At 37.7% G+C, this 22415-nt stretch overlaps 1 protein-coding gene across 11 annotated transcripts in view; it reads left to right on the top strand.

Annotated features, from left to right (window-relative positions):
• Positions 1–22415, top strand: part of RUFY3 (RUN and FYVE domain containing 3) — a 71904-nt gene that overhangs the window by 8349 nt on the left and 41140 nt on the right. For 2 of the 11 annotated variants that reach the window (XM_038556275.1, XM_038556282.1), the window contains exon 1: positions 1520–5057. The exons of 2 other annotated variants lie outside the window; for them this stretch is intronic. In XM_038556275.1, coding sequence (XP_038412203.1) covers positions 4880–5057 — 178 coding nt within the window. In that variant the 5' untranslated portion in view covers positions 1520–4879. Of the gene's footprint in view, positions 1–1453; positions 5058–17299; positions 17349–20988; positions 21043–22415 lie in introns of those variants that run through there. 7 more of the 11 variants (XM_038556274.1, XM_038556278.1, XM_038556281.1 and 4 more) reach the window with 7 other exon arrangements.

The following is a 22415-nucleotide window of genomic DNA, read 5'->3' on the forward strand; positions in this document are numbered from 1 at the left end:
CTGCCTTTAAAAGAAGTAAGTGAAATGGTTTCTTACCTTCAGACCTGTTAAGAAATGGTATACCTAGGGTCCCTGGATGGCTCAGTCAGTTAAGTGTCTGCCTTTGGCTTGGGTAATGATATCAAGGGTCCTGGGATCCAGTCCTTTGTCTGACTTCCTGCTCAGTGAGAAGTCTGCTTCTCCCTCTCCCTCTCCCTTTGCCCCTCTCCTCGCTTGTGCTCTGTCTCTGTCTCCGATAAACAAATAAAATCTTAAAAAAAAAAAACAGAAGTGGCATATCTACAAGAAATCTATTTCTGAAAAGTATCTAAATAACATCATTGGAAACAAAAAAAATTAGAAATAACCCATATATGCTCACCAGCATGAAAATGGATCAGAAAATTGTTTACATATACAATAAAATATTAACACATAATATAGCAGCCAAAAGGATAAACTATAGCTGCACACTACAATGTGGATGAATCTTTAAAAATGTAATGTTGAGTGAAAGGCTTTCATAAAGCATAAAACCCTTTCTGTAAAGTTGAAAGAAGATGAAGCTAAATACGTTAAGTCTCCATATATTCATAATATTTTTAAAGCAAGGTAATGATTTACACAAAATTCAAAAGTAATTGCCTCATTACGGGAGGCAGGAATTCATAAGGAAAACAAAATTTAAGTTGTTCATCAGTTGGGCAGTGGTTTCATGGTTGTTGGTTATATTTTTTTTAAGAATAAAAATTAAACATTGAAGTTAACTTAGCTATTTGAAGAAGTTCTGGAATAAGCCATTTTAGAAAATAATTCCCCCCTTCATTTATTTTTCCTGAACGTATCAAGTATTCTTAATATGCCCAACTAAGTTAGTGGATGAGGAGGGAACTTGGTAGGATGGTTATTTCCAGCTCTTTCCTGAGTGGAGGTATAGTAAATAGTATATCCTTCAGGAAAAATTTGGTTTCCGCACACAGCAGGAAAGATCTATGCTAGGTTCTCAGTTTCTCAGAAAATGACCATTATAAACCTGACCTGTGTGTAGAAGAGTAAGTGGAATATATGGTTTGTAGAGTGTGAAAGCTGATAAAGATGTCCTCTTCCCCAAATCTTAGATTTGTTGAAATTTTTATTTGGGAATTTTAGGGGGATGTTGCCTGTATTATTTTGTTTTTGCTTTTTGTTTTGTTTTTACTTTCCCTAAGTAAAATTTAATCCTTGGGTTGGAATGCTGACATTTCAACGTATGAAGGAAAACATGGACTTTGGTTTGGGGGCATTAAGACAGATCTTGGGGGTGCCTGGATGGCTCAGTCAGTTAAGCATCCAACCCTTGATTTCAGCTCAGGTCATAATCTTAGGGTTGTGAGATCAAGCCCTATGTCGGGCTCAGTGCTGAGCATGCAGCCTGCTTGATTTCTCTTTCCCCTATCTCTACCCCTCCCCCTCCAAAAGGCAAATCTTGGAATCCTAGATATGCTGCTTGCTACTCATGTGATCTTGGGTCAGTTACTTGGCCCAACTTTGGTTTCTTAATATATAAAGAGGAGATACCAATATCTGCAAACAGGATTCTCGTGAGGATATGATACGGTATTTATAAAGCACCTAAAGGAAAATAGAGACTCAAAAAATGATAGCTACCTTAATTATTTTTCCATATTGTATAACAGGGACATTGAGCATGACAAATCAGTCTTTGTCTTATAATAGTAGCTGAGTAAATATTCTTTAAAAAGAATGTGACTTCTGACTTCGACATGTGAATCTCATTTGCTTTGAATCAATTACAATGTGGAAAATTTGAGCTGTGTAAGCAGCTAGAACATAGTATTATTCAGATCATCACCTTGGGTTTGAATTTCACTTAAGCCTGTTAGCTCTGTTTTAGGGCCACAGACTATATACCTACCTCAGTCCTCCTCACAACTACCTTACAAATAGATGCCTTTATGCGCAGGTAAGATCAAATAAGAAAAGTTTGTCTCACTGATGTCTTAATGTTACCTTTACATTCTAAGCTAATATGTTTGCCTAGTTAAGACCCAAATGTAAAAGCAGCACGAAACAATGTTTAGAATTATTTTTGTTAGTCTACAAATAATGTCTGTTTTCATATAAATTCATTGCTTGTGAACAATGAGTAACTGTTCATGCTGAAGACTCAAGGGTGTTTACCTGCAGGAAAGTATGCCGTCAAGAGTGGAAATACAGGTTTTCCTGCTCTCCCACAGTTCTTATTTCTGAAATGACTGCTAATACCTCCTCAAACTGATAGATAAGGGAAACTAAAGGATAGCTAATGCAGAAAGGTTTTTTTCTCTGGCTTTGGGCTTCTTTCCTGGTGTCTTCTCCCTGGAGAGAAGGACCTTTGCAAGGAATGTTAACCAAGTTTCTTCGTTTATTGACCTAGATGTTCTCGTTAGGCCAGTGTGTGGTAATCAGTCCATATCTGTTCAGGGTTAGTAAATGCTTCTTGGTTTGTTGGTAAAAAGATTGTCATGGTTTGTGTGACAGGCTCCATTCAGGTATTGATGGACCTAGGGAATCCCAAAGCATTCAGATCTCTTTTTGTTTTCACCATTCTATATTTTAAGAATATCTTGGTGTCTGTCATATGGACAGATCAGCAGGGCTCTTTGGCATTGTGATTCTAGGAACTATTCAGTAAGTTTAATTTAAAGGTTTTAACGACTGCTTACTAGGTTTTGAAGTATTGCATAGCTTAAAGTGAAGCTATGAACTATTCCCTTTAAATTTTAACATGTAAGACAGAAATGTGTATGGCTAGAAAGGAATCAACCTGTAATTAAATGTGAATGTGTTAAGTGAAATTTTGTGTTCAGTATCTGGATACATAAGCACTACTTCGTTTGAGAAGGTGATCTTTTCTTACTACTACCTGCCCAGTGCCTGCATTGCTACCTGGCATGTAGAATACTCTTAGTGAATATTTACTGAATGAGTAAGTGAATAAATGAGTAACTCTGGGTCCAGATGTAGGATAATGGTGACAGAGACTTAAATAGAAATGAATAAACCTGGGATATTTTGTTTTCCTTAGTAACTTGCTGATTTTCTTCCTAATTGTAAATAATCATATACATATATGCATTTTGACATTGTGCCAGTTTGCTTTCCCTCTAACAGTATGAGAAATGCCTGTTTACCTACAGAGTCTGGTTCTTAGCCTTTTTTCTGTGAGCTCAATCTCAAATTAGGACAAAGCATTTATGAAATTTTAATATTATATTTAAATATATTATATATAAAATACAATTATAGGAGAATTTTCTTCTCTTAGTTCTCAGAAATCAAGGTATCCTTCTGATAAGAAACCCCTCGAATATAACAAATCATCTTGATATATTTCTCGAAGCTATAGGTTTCTCCTTAAAACCAGATCCTTAAATAGAACAAACACTTGTTTTTAATCGTTGAAAACATTTTCGAAGAATATTTTTATCATTCCTTACCTCCTTGTTATTTATGTGGCTCAGAAAGCAAACACCTAACTTTTTGCTACCAAGGTATTGATGTCTCATTGGATAATATAGATATGTATATGGGTGGGTGAATAGGTAGGTCGGTTTAAGAGAACATGATAATATGCCCTTATGATAGTCTAAGATGAGAGACTTTTAAAAATATAACAATTTTATCTTCTGATTAGAAACATAATACATACTTTATGCAGAAACTTAGTATATACAGCAACATCAAAAGAGGGGAGATTACCATTGATTGGAAGAGATTTTGCTTTTTTAACATCAGGTTTTTTTCTTACACTTCTGTCCAATCTAGAAAGTCAGATTTTTGTATCTTGGAGAAGGAAATTTTAAATGCCTGAAAGTATGATATTTAACTTGAAAATCTGCTTTAGCTTTTTCTTAAAACACCACCACCCTTTAGCAGAGTAAAGGATTTTAGTAGCTAGATGTATGACGATAAAAGATTCGAGGTAAATTATGTACTTGTTACATTAATCTGCCTCTTTTATCATCTTTGCTGTGGAGTATTACCCAGTGTTAATTGTCCTCCTATTATCCATCCCTTTTATCCCAAAGGGAGGGAATTGATGAGGATATGTGCATTGTGTTATGTCTGATCACAGTTTGACTAGCACAGTCTGGAAGTGGGTTGTACAGGATGAGAGCAGCAGCCTAATTGCTCTCCCTGCATCAGCAGCATCTATAAAGCATCCTGGGAATTGCTCGCCCTACGTTCGGAGCAGCTGGTCACATGAGCCCGGATTTTCAGTTCAGTTCATTAGTCAGCCATTTTGGTCAACACCCTGCTTACTGCGCACAACCAATCCTGTTAGAACTCAGCATCCCAGCTCATCTGAGCAGATCCTGGAAGTGATTTCTGCAGTTCAGGATTTTTTTAAGCTAAATTGAAAATATTGGTTTATTTTTGGTTTTTTGTTTTTTGGGGGGTTTTTTTTGTATTTTTTCCTGCACAAAGGAGGCTTTTTCACTTATTCATGCAGAGGCCAGTTTTTTAAAGCCAGCGAAGGTGGCATCGGCTGTGCAGGATTTAAAGCCTACAGCTCAGCTGAAAAAGGAGGGGGTAGGGAAGGGCAGATCAAAGGAGAGAAGCTGGGAGAAAACCAGGAATCCTCTTATTTTGCTATGTGGTAGGAACTGTCTATGAGACAAGATAGTGTAGAATTTTTTATCTTGAGCCATTGGTTCTTAAACCGTAAGGTATTTTTCCTCGTGTTTTGTTTTAATCTCCCCCACCCTTTTCCTTGAGAGCTTTGTTCCAGAGCTTTGGATTTGGGGTTTTTTGGGCAGGAGGTTTTATTTATTTTTGTTGGGGTAAGTGTGTGCGCGCGCGTGTGTGTGTGTGTGTGCGTGTGTGTGTTGTGTGTTGTGGTCCCAGCTGAGTCATCATGTCTGCTCTGACGCCTCCAACCGATATGCCAACCCCCACTACTGACAAGATCACACAGGCTGCCATGGAGACCATCTACCTTTGCAAATTCCGAGTGTCTATGGACGGAGAATGGCTCTGCCTGCGAGAGCTGGATGACATCTCACTTACACCTGACCCAGAGCCTACCCATGAAGGTATGGTCAGACCCTGTCCACTACTATCTCACCAGCATCCTCATTGTTACAGTAGGCTGGGAGGGTCAGGGAGAGGCAGGAAGAACCCATACCGTAACCTGTTAGCAACCATGAAAACCTTTCATCCTTACCTACCACCCAATTCCCCTTCTCTACTTCATGGAGGGAAAAAAATATTTTTTTCCCCTGCTCCCTGAGGTATCCTTTCAAAAGATGCTGGTGCCTATTTAGAGCTCTTTGTCTTTAAGCCTCTAAAGAGAATATTTGAGGTCACTTACCATATTTGGCCCTAATTGATCATGAAGAAGCTATTAATATTGATTATATACTAAAATATTATAGAAAATGCAGTAATCCCTTAATAGAGTAGATTAAGACAGCATGACTGTAAGATTGTACATGACATAGTTGTAACACTCAGTGTTTTACCAAAGGGCATCAGAGTATAATATTAAACATGCTAGATATCTAGAAAATATTTGGACAAATACTATCTTTTTCTAATAATGTGGACTATAGATGAGAAAGCAGTTTTATTTTCAGTGACTATGAAAGAATATGGACACTTAAAAAAGGATAATGCTTTGAAAAGGCTAAACATGATTAATAAGGTAACCTCAACCCATGGAATCTATTGGCCATGGCTCTTTATAAGTTATTTGTGGTAACAGTGATGACCCATTTGAAATTTCCACTGTCAGTACTCTTGAGACCATTGTGGTCGCTTAACTTGTGACTTTCTCCCAGAACCTTTTCTAAATTATCAGAGGTTTTCAGCTTGTACCCCTTAATTCTCTTAACTCAATGCCATAAGGAAGAGAATAGAGAATTTGCATAGATGCAGATATTTTTGTTTTTTATGTAGTAGCCTCTTGGCTGGTATTTATTCTCTTGCTTTAAAGTAATGAAGACAAATGCTCACAAATGAGAAATTCTTCATAAACATCTGCCTGGTATTTAGGCATATCTGCAGAATAGAGGGCATAAGGTAAATTCCACATAGCAGATTGGGTTAGGGAGAAGTGATTCCTTGCCCTTGACCTTGTATTGCAATCTTACCGTGACTCAGACCTTACCCTTTATTCTGAAAAGGATTTTATTTTCCCAATTGGGGTTGGACTTGAGAAAGTTTTAGAGAGGATTAGTATCACAGAACACAAAGTAGTCATTACGGGTGTATCTTTAAGGGTAATATTTAAGTAGTTTTTAAGACTCTGCATCTTTTAACAATTGGTTTGTCAGTTGGACAGCTTCCTTTGGCTCTGAGTCTCAGAATAAGAATGTGCACAAGGGTGGAAGACATCAGCTGGAATTCCATAGGATGCCAGTACTGTTTAAAACAGCCTCCGAAGGTTTGAGAAGCTCTAGGGAAGAAAAATACATTTTGAAAAGGCTACCAAGAAGTCTTTTAGTGAACGCCTCATTTGCATATTTTGTTTTCAAAAATATTCTCATCCATATTGAAACTAACACAGTACTCCCTTAATTATAAAATCCAGTGTATCAATGTCTCAAAAAGAATTTCTAATAATTTTAGTACTTTGAATATGTATTTGTTTCTTAAGATTCCAAGGAGTGAGCAAAAGTGAGCTGTTTGGTTAATGTAAGCATTTGTAGTGGTGCTGTACGAATCCTTCATGGGACAATCTATGATGGAAAATGTACAAGGGCTACAACCTAAACTCTTAAGTGGCACGTCCTTTGATTAAGGAAAGTAGACAAATAGGAAGTTCCCAACACCTTAGAATCAATTGTAAAAGGATGTAGAGGAAAATAGAAAAATGCTGTCACTGAATTTTGGAATTTTGCCTTAAATCAGCCAAGAGAAATGATAATTTCAAATGATTAGAAATGGAAATAATAAAAGTCCAGGCCCAGGAAGGCATCTGTAGATTTAGCAATCTAGGAAACAAGGCAGTACTTTTATAGGGCTTTTATTTCCTTGCTCCGCTGTCTGAATCAAGATGTCTGAACAGTCATTTGGACTCAGGAAGTGTCTGCTTTAATATTAATACCAGTGATAATTGTTAGGTGTAATTTAGCTCTCAGCCTTTAAGTAGTGATCACCAGGTCAGTGATAATATGAATCTCACCGTGTTGAGCACCCGGTTTCTGGGCACATAGGAGCATTCATACTATACTTTACAGCTGATTCATAGAGGGAAAGACATCTGACCACACAAATCCTGTAATGAGGCGTCCTGACTCCCACAAGAGAAAATGGGCAAAAAGCATCATATACCGTCGTAAGACAATAAGGTAGATTTTGTGTGTCCTCAGCAATAGAAGCTTTACAGTTTCCAACTTTTGTTTTCTGAAAATAGAGCTCCTGCCTCTCACTGTGCAGCCCATGGTGTAGACCTGGACCCAGAGTTTCTGACTACCTTTACCCTTAAATAGATGGGAATAGGAGCATTTGTTTCATGTTTCAGTGCTTATTGGTAGTGAAGGAGGTGATCTCTTTCTCAGTATACTTTTTTTAAAACCAGGAGGAAATCTACAAATCTATGATTGTAAGTAGATTTCCCCTAAAGACAGAAGCCTAGGATTGATTCCATGTGAGAGGAGACGGTTCAGGAAAGGCTTCGTTCAGTGAGTGAAACTGGGCTGGACACTGTACCATAACTAAGCGATCATCAGGCAGACGTGGGGTGAAAGGGGGACGTTACCAGCTGGCTGAGCTGGAGGATAGCAGGTAGTTAGGAGTGGTAACTATCTTATTGTAGGTTAGAAAGATTAAGTGAGATAATTGATGTAAAGCACCCTCGAGACATTAGTTGTGTGTATAATAGTTATTCACGGAGCTGCACCATGTTCTTAAATACATTACCAATTTAATGTATATTTTTGGTTTTATAGCTAACTTTTTGGAGCAGTCTAAACTAGTTGTTTATCAGACAGACTATAATAGAACATGATTAGCTTAAATTCATGTTTTAGCATTGTCCTTCCTTGGACCACCATAAGTAAGAAAATAATTGGCTAAAAATACTGCTCAGTTATCGAGCAATGCTTGTTTTCCTATTAACCTTTTAAAGAATAGGAATCCAATATCAAGAGACAGTGCATTCAGATGAGTAATTTAACACAATAAAATATACGATCTTGTTATGAAGACAGCTGTAAGCTTTGAAATTACTTTTTTGACTTTGGAAACTTCCTTTTCAAATACAGATAATAAGAGACAGACTATGGAAGAAGTAATATATTGGACAGACACCCTGATTTTTGGGTGACTGTAGAAAACTGTGATGGTGGACTTCATACGTGCTGCTATTGCATAACTCTGCAGTGTCCCTGGTACTTACGTTTTGCTTTACTGTTCATTAGAATAGCTGGCATTTTACTGTAATGCATAAATAAATAGCTTATATGAAACATCTGCAAGTGTAATAATGATACTGCTGTATATGTAAGCGTGTGTTTTGGTCTATTGATCAGAAATATTTATTGGACATCCCTTGATGCAAAGTCCAGTTTTAGAGACTAAGAAATTGATAGCCCTTCACATTTCCCAGAGGACAATCTGGGTGCAGATTATGGGTGCAGATTTGTGATCAGGTTTTTCCATTCAATAGGAAATTCTTTACTGCCAAGATATAATAGGGAATACTCTACTAATAAGATAAGTAGAGAAAAATCCCCTAAAGATGTAATGGAAAGTGTTTGTTATTCAGTGACTGGGAAGTGTCTGGTGCTGAGATAACCCCACTGAAATTTACTAATGTACTTTTACTTATTAATATCACTGCACCCTAGTATAACCCCATTCTGCTTGGAGAACTGCGTATGTTTTCATGTAAAAAGTGCATGTCCCATGGGGATCCCTGAGTGGCTCAGCAGTTTGGCGCCTGCCTCCAGCCCAGGGCGTGATCCTGGAGTCCGGGGCTCCCTGCATGGAGCCTGCTTCTCCCTCTGCCTGTGTCTCTGCCTCTCTCTCTCTCTGTGTATCTCATGAATAAATAAATAAAATCTAAAAAAAAAAAAAAAAAAAAAGCCCATCTTTAAAAAAAAAAAAGTGCAGGGATCCCTGGGTGGCGCAGCAGTTTGGCGCCTGCCTTTGGCCCAGGGCGCTATCCTGGAGACCCAGGATCGAATCCCAAGTCAGGCTCCCGGTGCATGGAGACTGCTTCTCCCTCTGCCTGTGTCTCTGCCTCTCTCTCTCTCTCTCTCTGTATGACTATCATAAATAAAAATAAATAAATTAAAATAAAATAAAATAAAAAGTGCATGTCCCAAAGGGCATTTTGGCAGAGAAGCCAAATGGCTATTTACCAAGAAACTTCATAGCATGAGTTCACTATAGTCTAGTGCAGGGCTTCTAAACCTGGGTCCTTGATCCTAAAAATCATACATAAATTTTTTTATCTGTGTATTTTTTTTTCTGGAAGAAAAATCCTTAATGTCCGTTAGAACCCCCAAAGAAAACAAGTAATACTTTTAAAACTCAGTTTTTATCATACAGACCCTTGGTCCTTCATTCAACATACATTTAAGTATCCTACTTGTAATTTATGCCCTATACTGTAATAGGTCCTAAAGTATAGCACAGTGAGCAATCCAGTCTTCTTTATTTTCTGGACTTATTGACAAGTGGAGGGTGCAGGGTGGGCTATTTCAAGCAAGTGAAATGACAGTCGTTGCAGTACAATGGTACAGAGTCAGAAATCTTATTCCAGGGAAGATTTCCAATTTAAGTAATGTTAGCTAAGACCAAAAATATGTACAAGAGTTATCTGGGCATAAAGTGGAGGCTTTGGGTATTAGGGGGTAGAAGTGGTGAGGAGACAGTACTTTCAAAGACCCAAATGCCAGAACTGAAAGATTGCCGGTATATGTTTTCAGCCACTTTCCAAATTTCCTTTCAAGTAAATTTTCACCTTTTTAATCAGAAATATTAATAAAGCCACATACTCTACTGAGAACAAAATGTTAGAGGTAGTGATGAGATAGCACATCTTTTTTTCTCTTCTGATTGTGCACAATGTTAATTTTTTAACCATAAAATCTTAAGTGTTTTAAAAGTGAATAAGTTTATTATGTATATGCATTTACTCCTATACTATACTTTAATAAAATGAGCATATATTATACAATATGTGAATTTTAAAAGCCCTCCTAAATAAGACTTAGTAATAATAGTCATTTCTCTGAATTAATAGAAAAATCAAATATTACTTTTATTTTATAAAAAAGTATCATTTATTTTGTAGCTAGTTTCATTTTTAAATAAGAGCTGTTGGGAACTTTTGTAACAAAATTCTTTATCAGAAGAAGGGAAACAGTGAAAAGTTATTAAATCCTAACAGTGAACAAAATTGTGGGATCATCTATTTATAAAAGCCATGCTTAATGGCAAAAAGTTTAAAACAACTATTACTCTTAATATTGAAACCCAGTAACATGCTGATCTGTGATCAGACTTCCTATTTTCACTTATTTATATGTGATCATTCCCTTATCTTTTTGATGATGAGCATGTATTTGCTGAGAAAAGTATAAGCATGCAATGCCCAATTCTTATGTAAAACTAACTGAATCTGATGAAAAGTCAAGGCTACAATTAGTTTCGTAAGTGAACATGTTAATCGTATGATGAGTGAATGATATAATTGATCTTTTTCTGCTTTTAACACAGTACCTATATACACACAAGGCATCTGGCTATTCTAGTTTTCTGTTATGATTAAATAAGCAAACAGTATTATATGTGTTAGGGCGTAAAAGAGGGATATATGTGCTATGTTCCACAACAAAGTCTTAATTTTGTCTTTCATTTTCATTTCTACAACTACCAGGAGCTCATTATGTCACATCCAGATTCCTACACCTACTTGCAGCTTTTCCCCAAACCCATTATTCTCCCTGTACTAATTCATTCTTTACAAAATCGCTGAAGAAATCTTTATGAAAGCAAACTTTTCATCCTTGTACAGAGCCCTGTTTCAGGCAGTCTTGTCTATTATGTCTAGAGTACTCCTGAAAAAAGGGGTGATGGGATTGTCATGAGAGATGTTATCATTTATCAAGCCGTGATTTTGTGCCAAGAACTGTTCCCTCCAAGTAATATGTATATAGCATCCGTTTGAGCCTAAGTACAATTTTCACCCCCCTTTTACTAATTGACACTTGGGAGGGTAGTAAGTGGTAGAGCCAGGATCCAAACTCAGGCAGCCACAGTTCAACCTGCTTGGGGCACTCCTATACCAAAACTAAGTGAATGTAAGTTCAATGATAGATCTGCCTGTAACAAAGGGCATCTTCTCTGGTGACCTATTTCTAGCGGTTTTGTACACAATTGATCACGGCATTGGCCAGTCTAAGTCTGGTGAACATCAAAATGAGGCCAAAGCACATCATTTAGGGCATGCTCAGTGATTGCCATCAATTAAATCGGAGATCTTAGCTTTTATCCATTTGTTTTCATTTTCTTCTTTCCACTCATTTTTTGAAGTATATGAAAATATTACATAATTGCACAGATACTACCTGATAGCAGAAATGCCACATTGCTGAAACTGACCTGGCTGGCAGGCAGCGAGCACCTTTATGTACTAAATTTAAAATGTTTCTCAAATATTGAACCTTAGTCTTTAAAGGCCAAGTATTTTCATGCCCTTCTTTGGGTAATTTTACTTATCTAATGTTTTTTTCAAACTCCTATTCAGTCCTTCCCTATTTCAGCCAAGCTGGCTGATTCTCGCTTCACCAGGATCCTGATTATTCTTGCTGTTACACTGTTCCCTCTTGAGATTCTGCATGCTGGCATCAAATCCGGAAATGGAAGGCCCCTTGACTTCCTTCATCCACAGGACCTCCTCTAGCATGTGCAACACTCTTCATTTCCTGAATTTTGGGGTACTTTCTGTGCCACTTGGTTGAATGCATTTGGAATCATTCTCCAATGATTGATTTTAATTCATATGATTCCTCATTTATGAAATTATGTAGAAAGTTCTTTGGAACAAAACTTTTGCATCCTTCAGAAGCCCTTATAGTACTGTGTACTGTTTATAGTAGCTATCCAGCACATTTTGGGTGAATTTAGTAATACCTCATAATCCCAGAAAGTAGTCAGTGGTGAAAGAAAAGGTTATTGGAAAATCTTCCCTCCAAAATACACAGTTTATGTTTTTTGAGTTTTTTTAATTTAATTTTTTTTACTCATTTATCACCTATTCCAGACTCACTGTATCTTACTTAGAAAATTGAAGTTTGGCGTAACATAGTGATTGATTGATTATTATTGTTTTCTAACATATCCATGAATAATATTCAGTGATGATGAAAGTACAAGAAGACTTGGGCGAGGGCTCTGCTGGTAAGCATATACATTCGTACAGCTTTGTTGGAAATCACGTTATCACTAAGAATCAAGAGCCTCAAGAAATTAAGTTGCAGTGATTATACCAGATAGCCATCTTCAGGAAATAATCAGAGATAAAGGCAAGGCACAGTCTTATGATTTATAGTAGCAAAACCCTTAAAAAGCAACTTCAGTAACCGAACAGGAAAACGGTTCAATAAATTCTAGAACATCTATACAAAAGACACTAAAAATGATGTTGTGGGAGAATATTTAATGGCATAAGGTATTGTTTAGAATGTAATTTTTAAAAGCTGCCTCCCAAACTGCATACACTGTGGTCACAATTTGTGTTAAAGTTAGGGGTACACATTCACCACAAGTAAAACAAAATGTGCCAAAAATATAAAAAGTGACTGCCTCTGGATAGTGGAATGACAGGTGGTTATTATGATATCCTTAATGCTTCTTTTCTTCCACATCTTCTACAAAAGGATATATTACCATAATCAGGAAAAGTTGCTATTTTTTAAAGCAGAATGCTTTGTGAAGACTATAGGTGTGCAGTTATCCGACTCATATTAAGTACTTTCCCTAACAGTTTCACATATCCATGAACAGGAACAGTTGCCTAAAAGCAGAGCTGCTGCTTTGAATTTAGCTGTCAGTATGATTTTTTTATACATCTAGTAGACGTTTTGAGTTTCCCATGTCACAGGCCTGCATTTCTTTACTGGCACACTTGGTTTTCAGAGCTGTCTGAAAGCCGGATGCAATGCACAAGGGTGACCACAGGGTCTGACTGGGTGTGTTCGGTACGGCGTTTGATTTAGTCCTTTCAGAAGTGTTCAGAAAATAAAACCTGCATTGTTTGGGTTCTGGTTTTCCCAGAATTCTGTCACTATTCTCTGCTTTCAATATGGCACCCCTCCTTTTGCCATCTGCCCATGGTGAGATTATGGGACCATTTGCTACCACCAGCCAGGATAGCCTCCGAGGTACATTGTCGGGTTCCCCAAGTCGTGATTACGTGTGCACCAGGCGGTCTTTGTGAACTTCTCGAAGTGTGGAGGTGGCAGCTTTCACCACCACCTCAGAGGCCTACTGGGCAAAGTGCCTGGACAAAGTTCATCCCTTCTTGTTGCTCTGCTGTGGAATAGCTTGGCTAGTCACCCTTTTGAGGTAAGTTTTGCCCAACGTTTATAAAATCCTGTCTGGGAGAGAAATACAGTCGGAGCTCCAGGAGGCCTCTCAGCGGACTGTAAGGCGCTCTCCATAAAACCCGCTTCCTCCTCCTCATTCCACTTCCTTCCCACCCCCTGGGTCCACCTTAGCCTACTGTTCCTAATCACAGACATTTACTGTCTTTCCTCCCTCCTGGTGAACCTTTGTGGACCTTTCTTAGAGCTTTTTCTTAACCTTTCATTTGTGCCTTTCTTTTCTTTTTTTTTTTTTTAAGATTTTATTTATTTATTCATTAGAGACACAAATTGAGGGGCAGAGACATGGACAGAGGGAGAAGTAGGCTCCATGCGGGGAGCCTGATGCAGACCCTGATCCTAGGATCCTGGGACCATGACCTCTACCGCTCCACGGCTGAGCGACCCAGGTGCCGCTCATTTGTGCTTTTCTTAACGGAGTTTACAGTAACTTTTTTGGGTTATCAGCTTTCAGTGCCAGAAGGTCATTTCTCCTAACCTTTTCTACTTCTATAAATGGTATATTCACATTGTAAGAATATCAAACACAAAATAGTAGAACTCACCTAAAGTTCAAGCACCTATTGATAACCACAGATGACATTTAGGAACCAGATTCTCTTTTTAAATAAATATATGTAGAGTTTCACTCACAGTTTTTTACATGTAAAAATCATACCATTCCTGTGGTGTGTGACCCGCTTTTTTTCCTCTGCAGTATCCTTCCACATCAGTAAATAGAAACCGGTCTCACCTTTTCTGGATATGCCATAATTTCTTTGACTTCCTTGTTACAGACTTTTAGGTTGTTTCTAAGTCTGGCCACCACTGACAATTATAAACATCGTTAGGTTTATAATTTGAACACTTTATCAATTTTCTTTTTTAGACGTGGAGTTTCTGGGTCAAATAGTAAAATATTTTAGTTTTTTAGACACATTTCCAAGCTGCCATAAGCATTAAAAAAATTTTTTTAACAGTATGGTATGTCATGAACTTTCATATTGGCTGCTACTTTGCAATTTAGTTTAGTCTTCTGCTACTGCAGTTGGTTGTGGTTTCTCGCAGTACTAAAATCTGGACTTTCCAAAGGAAACAGTTGTGGTTTTTTTTTTTTTTAAGACAATTGTGATATTTTTTTAAGACAGTTGATTTAGAGCTGCATGATTGTATTTTACCTGGTTTATTTCCTTTAAGCTAATGACAATATCCTAAGTAGAAGAGAATGAGTTTTACTGTTAAATGTGCAATGAGAAATTTCATGGTTTTCTGTGGTTACTGGAGTTTGTTTTCTGGGATGAAAAGGCTGCTGAGATTTCTCTTTTCTTTCTCCTACAGCTGTAAAATGCAGGATGTGGACTAGATTTCATTTGAGAATTCTATAGTGTCTAGTCCTGTGGGCAGCAAGCTTCCCAGTTGAAGGTATCAGAAACCTCATGATTATTTCTGCCCAGGCAAGGTGGCCGAGGGTCTACTGATGTGGGGAGGCCCTTTCTTCATCCCCTCAGTCCCTATCAGCCCGTGGCCTCCCTAGCCTTCCAGTGTCCCATAGCTGCTCACCTGACTTAGGAATCTATTTCATCTTCTCTTATCTCTCTAATACCAATTCCTTTTTACCTTGTGCCACAGTTACCTAGTTCTCAAGGACAGTGACTGGATGTTTCCTTTTTGTGACTTCTGTATAAACTATACTTACTGCCTTAGTAAAATCCTTTGCTTAGTGTACATACTAAATATTCAATGGCTTGGATGTTAATAACTGTATTAGGAAAGCCTGTGTTTCTCTTGTATCTTTCTCCTTTCACACAGAACATTTTACTTCTAACACTTCTGGTCACCAAGTGGGTGTGTGTGTGAGGGGGGGGTGGGGTTGAACACCAAGCAGTTTTGTGACACCAGCTACGTATCCTACAGTTTCTCAGTTCTGACTCTATCCACCTGGAGATAGTGTCACCCAAAGTTAAAGGCTCAGCCCCATAAAACTGCCTCTCCTCCAAATACTAATCACAAGTAGTAGATCCCCAGGTTACCCACAATTTTTATCCAACTTGGCTACAAATCGGAGGTTCCCATGAGCTCTTTCCCCTTAGATTCGGTTATTTGCTAATTTACAGAACTTAAGGAAAAAATGTAAGTTTGCCAGTTTATTAAAGGAATAACCAGATGAAGAGATACATAGGATGAGGTCTGGGAGGGTTCCAAATGCAGGAGCTTCTTCCTGGTAGATTTGGGGTAGTCATCCTCCTGGTAGGTAGATGTGTTCACCAGCTGGAAAGCTTTCCACTCCATATTACTGGAATTTTATGAGGCTTCCTCACATAAGCATGATCAACAAACTCCATTTCTAGCCCTTCTCCCGTCTCTAAAGAAGTGGGAAGTTGGGCTGAAAATTCCAAGCTTATAATCATGGCTTGATCTTTCTGGGGACCAGCCCCCATCCAGGAGCCCACCAAGAGTCACCTCATTAGAACAGGAAATGCCCCTAGTGCTCTTATCACTAAGGGGAATTTACAAGGGTTCTAGGAGCCCTGTGCCAGGCACTTGGGAGGAAGACCAAATATTTATTATAAAGCACAGGATCACAGTCACTTAATGTTACTTTTTTCAGGATCATTTGTGTTTCTTTCCTGATATTTTTGTTATTACTGTGGGGAAAAGATGATCTTGACCTCAATTACTGGTTTATTAGAACAGAACCTCTTAGCATTTTTTAAAATCAGTTTGATAATTCCTTCACTAATTTTTATATTACTAAGCAAATGTATTATTAGTTATTTTAACAACACTTTGGCTGTTAAACTTATCATTTGGTCTGCTTATGTTGACTTGTTTTCTCCCCCATGTTTATTATTTAGTTTAGTTGGGGTTTATTTTGTTTTTTACATTACAGTCTATTTTCTTTTTTAATTATGGCAGATATACTTAGAACAATACAGCTTGTAACCAAATGAAAATATAGGGCACGTGTTGGTTTCTTGTAAAGGTAAAGTTGACATTGAATACCTGAGGTGTGCTAAGTGCTTTAAATTAATTAGCTTTTATTTTCACAGCAGTCCTTTAAAGGGCTATTTATGATCAGTAGTTGGGGCTTCAGAAGGCTTTTCCCCAAGTAACTGTAATACACTTTTTAAATCAGAGCCACCAGCTTCAAGGAGACAGTGTAACTTGGTTACATTTATCTCTAAACTTGACTCTAACTTGGTTGTCTATAGTAAGGACACTCCCGAAAAAAAAGAATCTATCAAGAAGAGAGATCGCACAGCCTGGATACATAAACAATGGAGAGGCACTTTGAGTTCATTCAGGCATTTCTTAATGAGAAGGAGCTTCAGCTAATTCCCTCATCCAAAGGAAAAATATGGGACTACGCTGGGCCCAGGCCCCACCCTAAATCTGTATCAATGTCAAAGCCAAGGCCCCTTCTATCAGATCACACTGCCATTGCCACTGACCAAATATTTTACGATACTACCTAGTCTACTGACTTACTCATTCTTAGACCCAAAACAGAATGATAGCCGAGCAGATAGTTCATTGAACCTCCAATAAGCTATGCTTCCTAATTTGGGGCCTTTGTACAGCTCCAGCCTTGTCTCTTATCCCTTTACTTAAAAAATGTCTTTGTTCATGTGCATCTCATGAGTCTGTCAGGTGCGGCATTTCTCACCATTTAGTCCAAGTGTTCAGAGTGGAGCGACGGTCCTAATGTTTCATCACCAGACTCAGGGCACCACACACAATGGCAGGCCAATATGGCATTTCCAAGCTATGGGACTCCTTACCTTGGTAAGAAGTGGGTGGGAACTGAGTGGGTGGGAACTGAGGCTGTCTGTTTAGCCAGAGTAACTTTGGAAGCTCTCTTTATTTTTTAATGTTTGCAGTGCACATTTGGCATAGTTCTGATTGGTACAGGTCTGAATTATGCATTATCTGTAGGAAAATTTTAATGCAGGCCTATCTTTTCTATCAGCAAACCTTTAGATCATTGCTCTCTGAAATTTATGAATATGTATTATATGATACAAATTAAAGTTAATATAGATTTTTAGATCGGGCAAAACATACTCAAAAGCAGCAAAATATTACCCCTAGGGAAGCCTGGGTGGCTCAGCGGTTGAGCATCTGCCTTTGGCTCGGGGCATGATCCCAGAGTTCTGGGATCGAGTCCCGCATCGGACTCCCTGCAGGGAGCCTGCTTCTCCCTCTGCCTCTGTCTCTGCCTCTCATGAACAAATAAATAAAGTCTTTTAAAAAAATGTCATTAGAAAAAAAAAATATTACCCCTAAAAAAACTGAAATGTTCTGGGGAAAATACCAGAATTGTCCATGGTACTACCATCTTCGATTCATGTGTTAGGTACTTTCCTTGTTGTTTTAATAATTTGAACATATTGCAGAGGGCATAATTTTTAAACTATTTTATGAATCCTTCTTTGAGAAGATTATAAAAGAATGTCACAGTATCTATTCTTTATTGCAATAAAACACTGAGCATGTCATGATAAGTGGAGAACAACTTTAGAAGAAGGAAATACACCTTCTATCTTTCGGAGGAAGAGGGCTCTTTTAAATTGCGTTCATCACTGTGGCACTCATAACTTTAAATTTGTTTTAAAAGCGAAACAAAATATATCTGATTGAGACAGATTGGGAAACTTCTGTAGATGGGACACAGCACGGGAAAAGTCAGAGAATCCCTTATACTCACCATGCATTCCTATCTAGAAATTCACTTTCCAGAACTCCTCTGTGCACAAGTCTTGGAGAACCTTTATATTTTGCTCTAATAATTTTGTAGACTTTTATTAGGTGACAAATACAGTTTCTAAGTAAATGTAGGCTAAAATAGGGATATTCACCATACTGACTTTCACAAGGTTTAACAAAGCAAGTCCTTAGAGTAAACTCATGTGATGGTTTGTTTATTTATTTATTTTAAGATTTTATTTATTATTTATTCATAGAGACACAGCTAGAGAGAGAGGCAGAGACACAGGCAGAGGGAGAAGCAGGCTCCATGCAGGGAGCCTGATGTGGGACTCGATCCGGGTCTCCAGGATCACGCCCTGGGCTGCAGGCAGGGCTAAACCGCTGCGCCACTGGGGGCTGCCCTCATGTGATGGTTTAGAGTACATTCTTGTAAATCTGTAGTCCTACATGATATAAATCTGTAGTATATTGTCAGGAGATTATATTTGAAAATGATATATGGAAATATATAATGTATTTTGACACTAACTTACTGTAAAATAATAATAACTAAGACAGATATTGTACTTTTTCTCTATGAAACACTATCTTAGGCACCTGGGTGGCTTAGTGGTTGAGCATCTGCCTTTGGCTCAGGTCATGATCCCCGGGTCCTGGGATCAAGTCCTTAATCGGACTCCCTACATGGAGCCTGCTTCTCCCTCTGCCTATGTCTCTGCCTCTCTGTGTCTCTCATGAATAAATAAATTAAAAATCTTTAAAAACAAAAACACTATCTTAGTGCTTTGTGCATACATATTCACAACTGCAGAATCCAAAAAGCTCTGAAAACCGCATGTATCATAAATTAGCCTGAACGCATTTGCTGCTAAAACATGATCTGAATTTATTTGAGGCTATTTATAGTCTTTATCATATTTAATTTGAATATTCATTTATTTCCTGCAGAAATATTAATGTGCTTGATTGTAAAGTACTGCCCTAGGTCCTGTCTGATGTTTTTTTGGCCTCAGTATTTACCATTTTACCTTTCTAAAATTAAAAAAAATAATCTGAATTTCAAAATATATTTGGTTAGAAAATAATAATATGAAGGATTTGGGCCTGTGCTTACTCTTTTTTCCTCATAATAGTGCTATAGGATAGGTACTGTTCTTTTCCCTGTTTTGTAGATTGAAAAAACTGAGGAAAAAGATGAAGTAGGGGACAAGGTCACATGGCCATTAGGGGAAGAGCTGGGACATCAGCCCTAGGGATTCGGCTCCTGAGTCTCTGGATTTCTGTGTACTACTCCTATGCTTGGTTTTCTAATTATTAATTTCTAGGCTTTTGAATTGGGAGACAATAAAAGTGCCAAAGGTTATCGATACTTTCATTCTTCTTATATTATCTGTCCCCATGTCTGGCCTAACCAACAGTCTATATATAGCTTTCCCAAAAAGTGCTGCTTTAATCACATATCACATTATTAGATCCTCATCTGCTTCCCTGTTTTCTGAATCTAAATTTTATTGTATTTGTATCATTTTTACACATTTTTATAACTGTATTTATTTAACACTAGAATGTACTCTTAAAAAATCACCAAACTACATCAGAACTAAAAATTAACCAATTAAATTACAGTGATAATTTAACATACTAGTGAGAAAACAGGACAAATGATAAATTCTTTTCCTAGGTGATAATTCCGAGTTACTGCTTCAGACCCTTTGCTGGTGTCTGTGATAAATTTTTCCAGAAGGAAGGCTTACTGTGGACAGAGTATTATTTGCCCATTTTCTCATTTTTGTTATGCTTCTTCCTCTGATAATTTATTTTTATTTGCTGCATGTTACACATAATGAAACTCACATGATTTTGTGAGTTTGCATATGAATCTTGCAGTTGTATACAGTATAATAGCTTCAGAATTCCTGAAGGATGAAGCTAGTGTACTTTTAAAAAAAATTCTGTAGGGTCTCAAAATTTACTTCCAAATAGTCATCTTACAGCTTTAAGACACAGAAATGTCTATTTGTAATCTTCCATGTTCTTTCCTGTCCTTTTTTGCCTCACATGGAATATTCTGTGTACAAGAACATTGAATTTATAGTAAAAGGAGAGAGTACTGTACTTTTAAACTGAATAGACATCTTTATTGAATTATAAGTGACTTATTTCGTCTGTCTTCAAAGCAGCATCTTCTTTATTTTTGGTTTGGGGAAGAACTATGGAAGTGGGAAGGCTTTGGTTGTTTTAAGAAAAGTCACTAGTTTGTATCATGATACTTGCTTTGAATCTTAAAAAGCATTCCACATATTTTTCAGCACTGAAGTGGTCAAAATAAATGTTGAATGAAGTCAATGTTGTATACACTTAAAGATACTAACAGTCTAGTCTTGATTTTCAATGGAAAAAAATCTTACTTTTTTATGGGATATGTTTGCTTTTTTTTTAGAAAAAAATCTTTGTTTGCTTTCATTAGAAACTCTGAAATTGTTTTAGCTTTGGAACAGATTTAATAGTCTTAGTTGATATCTCTGTTTAGTGACATATTCTTCCTTGAGTATGTTCCCAGCCCTTTTCACTGTTAATCTCTAGGTTAAACTGAAAGCTTTCTAGGAAATCTCCCTTTCAGTTATCCCTTTTGAAACCTTGTTTTTAATAGCACTTTTCTTTCTTGGCTTGCATGACATTTTATCTTTCTTTTCCTTTCTTTTTGCCGTTTGCAAAGACTCTTGGGAGGATTTGACAGATTTGGTGGAGCAAATGCGCGATGATACAGAAGGTGCGTGCCACACCAACATCTTTCAGCTTTTTTTTCCTATCTTTTTCTTTCTTTCTTTCTTTCTTTTTTTTAATTTCTAACCACCTTTTGATCGTTTTCCATAAGCCAGATTGTCAGCTTTGGTTTTATTTCCCATGGCAATAACTGGAGTAATAAAAATATTTGCCAGATTTACCATACAGGTACTTCATTTGTATGGGATTAGGCTTTTCAGAATCTTGCATTTAAAAATCTTTCTCCTGTGGTTCCAAGTAAAGTGTCATAAATATATGTTTATGCAGTTCCTTTAGGATATTTGTTAAACATGTTTTAAGGGGACTTTATACCAAAATATATCAGGTTTTTTGGCTGTTTTTTCATTTATTTGTTGGGAAGATGTAAATCTTTTTCTCATTCGTGAAAATGTATATTCCTGTTAATTCCACAGTAGTCAAAAACAAACAGATCCCAGGAATCTGAAGTATCCAGTCTGGAATGTTGTTCAGATTTGTAGATTTCCATAACATTAAGCACTTGGAGCTTGGTCCTGTCATAGCATTACTTCCTGGTGGAATTACTTTCAAAAGTAGCACATGTGTTCCAAAATAGAAAGTCCCCCTAACAAGAATTGTTTCTTCTGTAAGGGGCTCCTAACTTTAGGGAGCTCAAGGTAATTCACACATTTTATAATAAAAATAGAAAAATTGAAGTTTGGCTTCACTGTATCTCCCCCTTTGCCTGAGTCCTAAAGTGTGTCGTGTTTGTGTGCCTACCCCACCAACACCCCCACCCGGCTTGAGCACATACACATCCCCTGCCCTGCGTGCACACTGACCTTTTCATTGCCTGTGCATAGTGCATCAGCCTCCTCCTGCCTGGCCCTGCAGCCTTACCCCTGGGAGTGTACTACCCTCCTCTCCCCACCACCAAGTTCCCCCCACCTCAGTCCAGACGGAAGCTCTGCTAAGGAACTGCTCCTTGACAGCCATGGCCCACATTCAGGTCTCCATTCACTCACGTCCTGCATTGGAGCTTAAGGCTCTTGTTCTCTACTTCTGGTGTGTTTATCGTCCTACTCAAGTGTAAAATCCTTACAGGTCTTAAACTTCTCAGTATCTGTGTGAGACCTGGGGTGGTACTGTGCTCAGTCTGTTTGGTCATACCAGGCAAGACTACTGATGCCCAGTAGTTTCTGTCGCCACTGATGCCCATTAGTTTCTTCTTCAGCCCTTAACTTTGAATGAGTCAATTATTCCGAGTTTCATGTCATTTTCTATAGTCAAGCTGTCCTTATTCCGTCTCTGATTCTGCTTGTATTGTAACTAGTTACTTATAATTCAATGAAAAAAATCAGTATTACATAGGCGATTGACAGTTCATAGAGAAAGAAAAAG

This window comes from Canis lupus, chromosome 13, assembly GCF_011100685.1.
Source record: "Canis lupus familiaris isolate Mischka breed German Shepherd chromosome 13, alternate assembly UU_Cfam_GSD_1.0, whole genome shotgun sequence".
NCBI classification, from domain to species: Eukaryota; Metazoa; Chordata; class Mammalia; order Carnivora; family Canidae; genus Canis; species Canis lupus.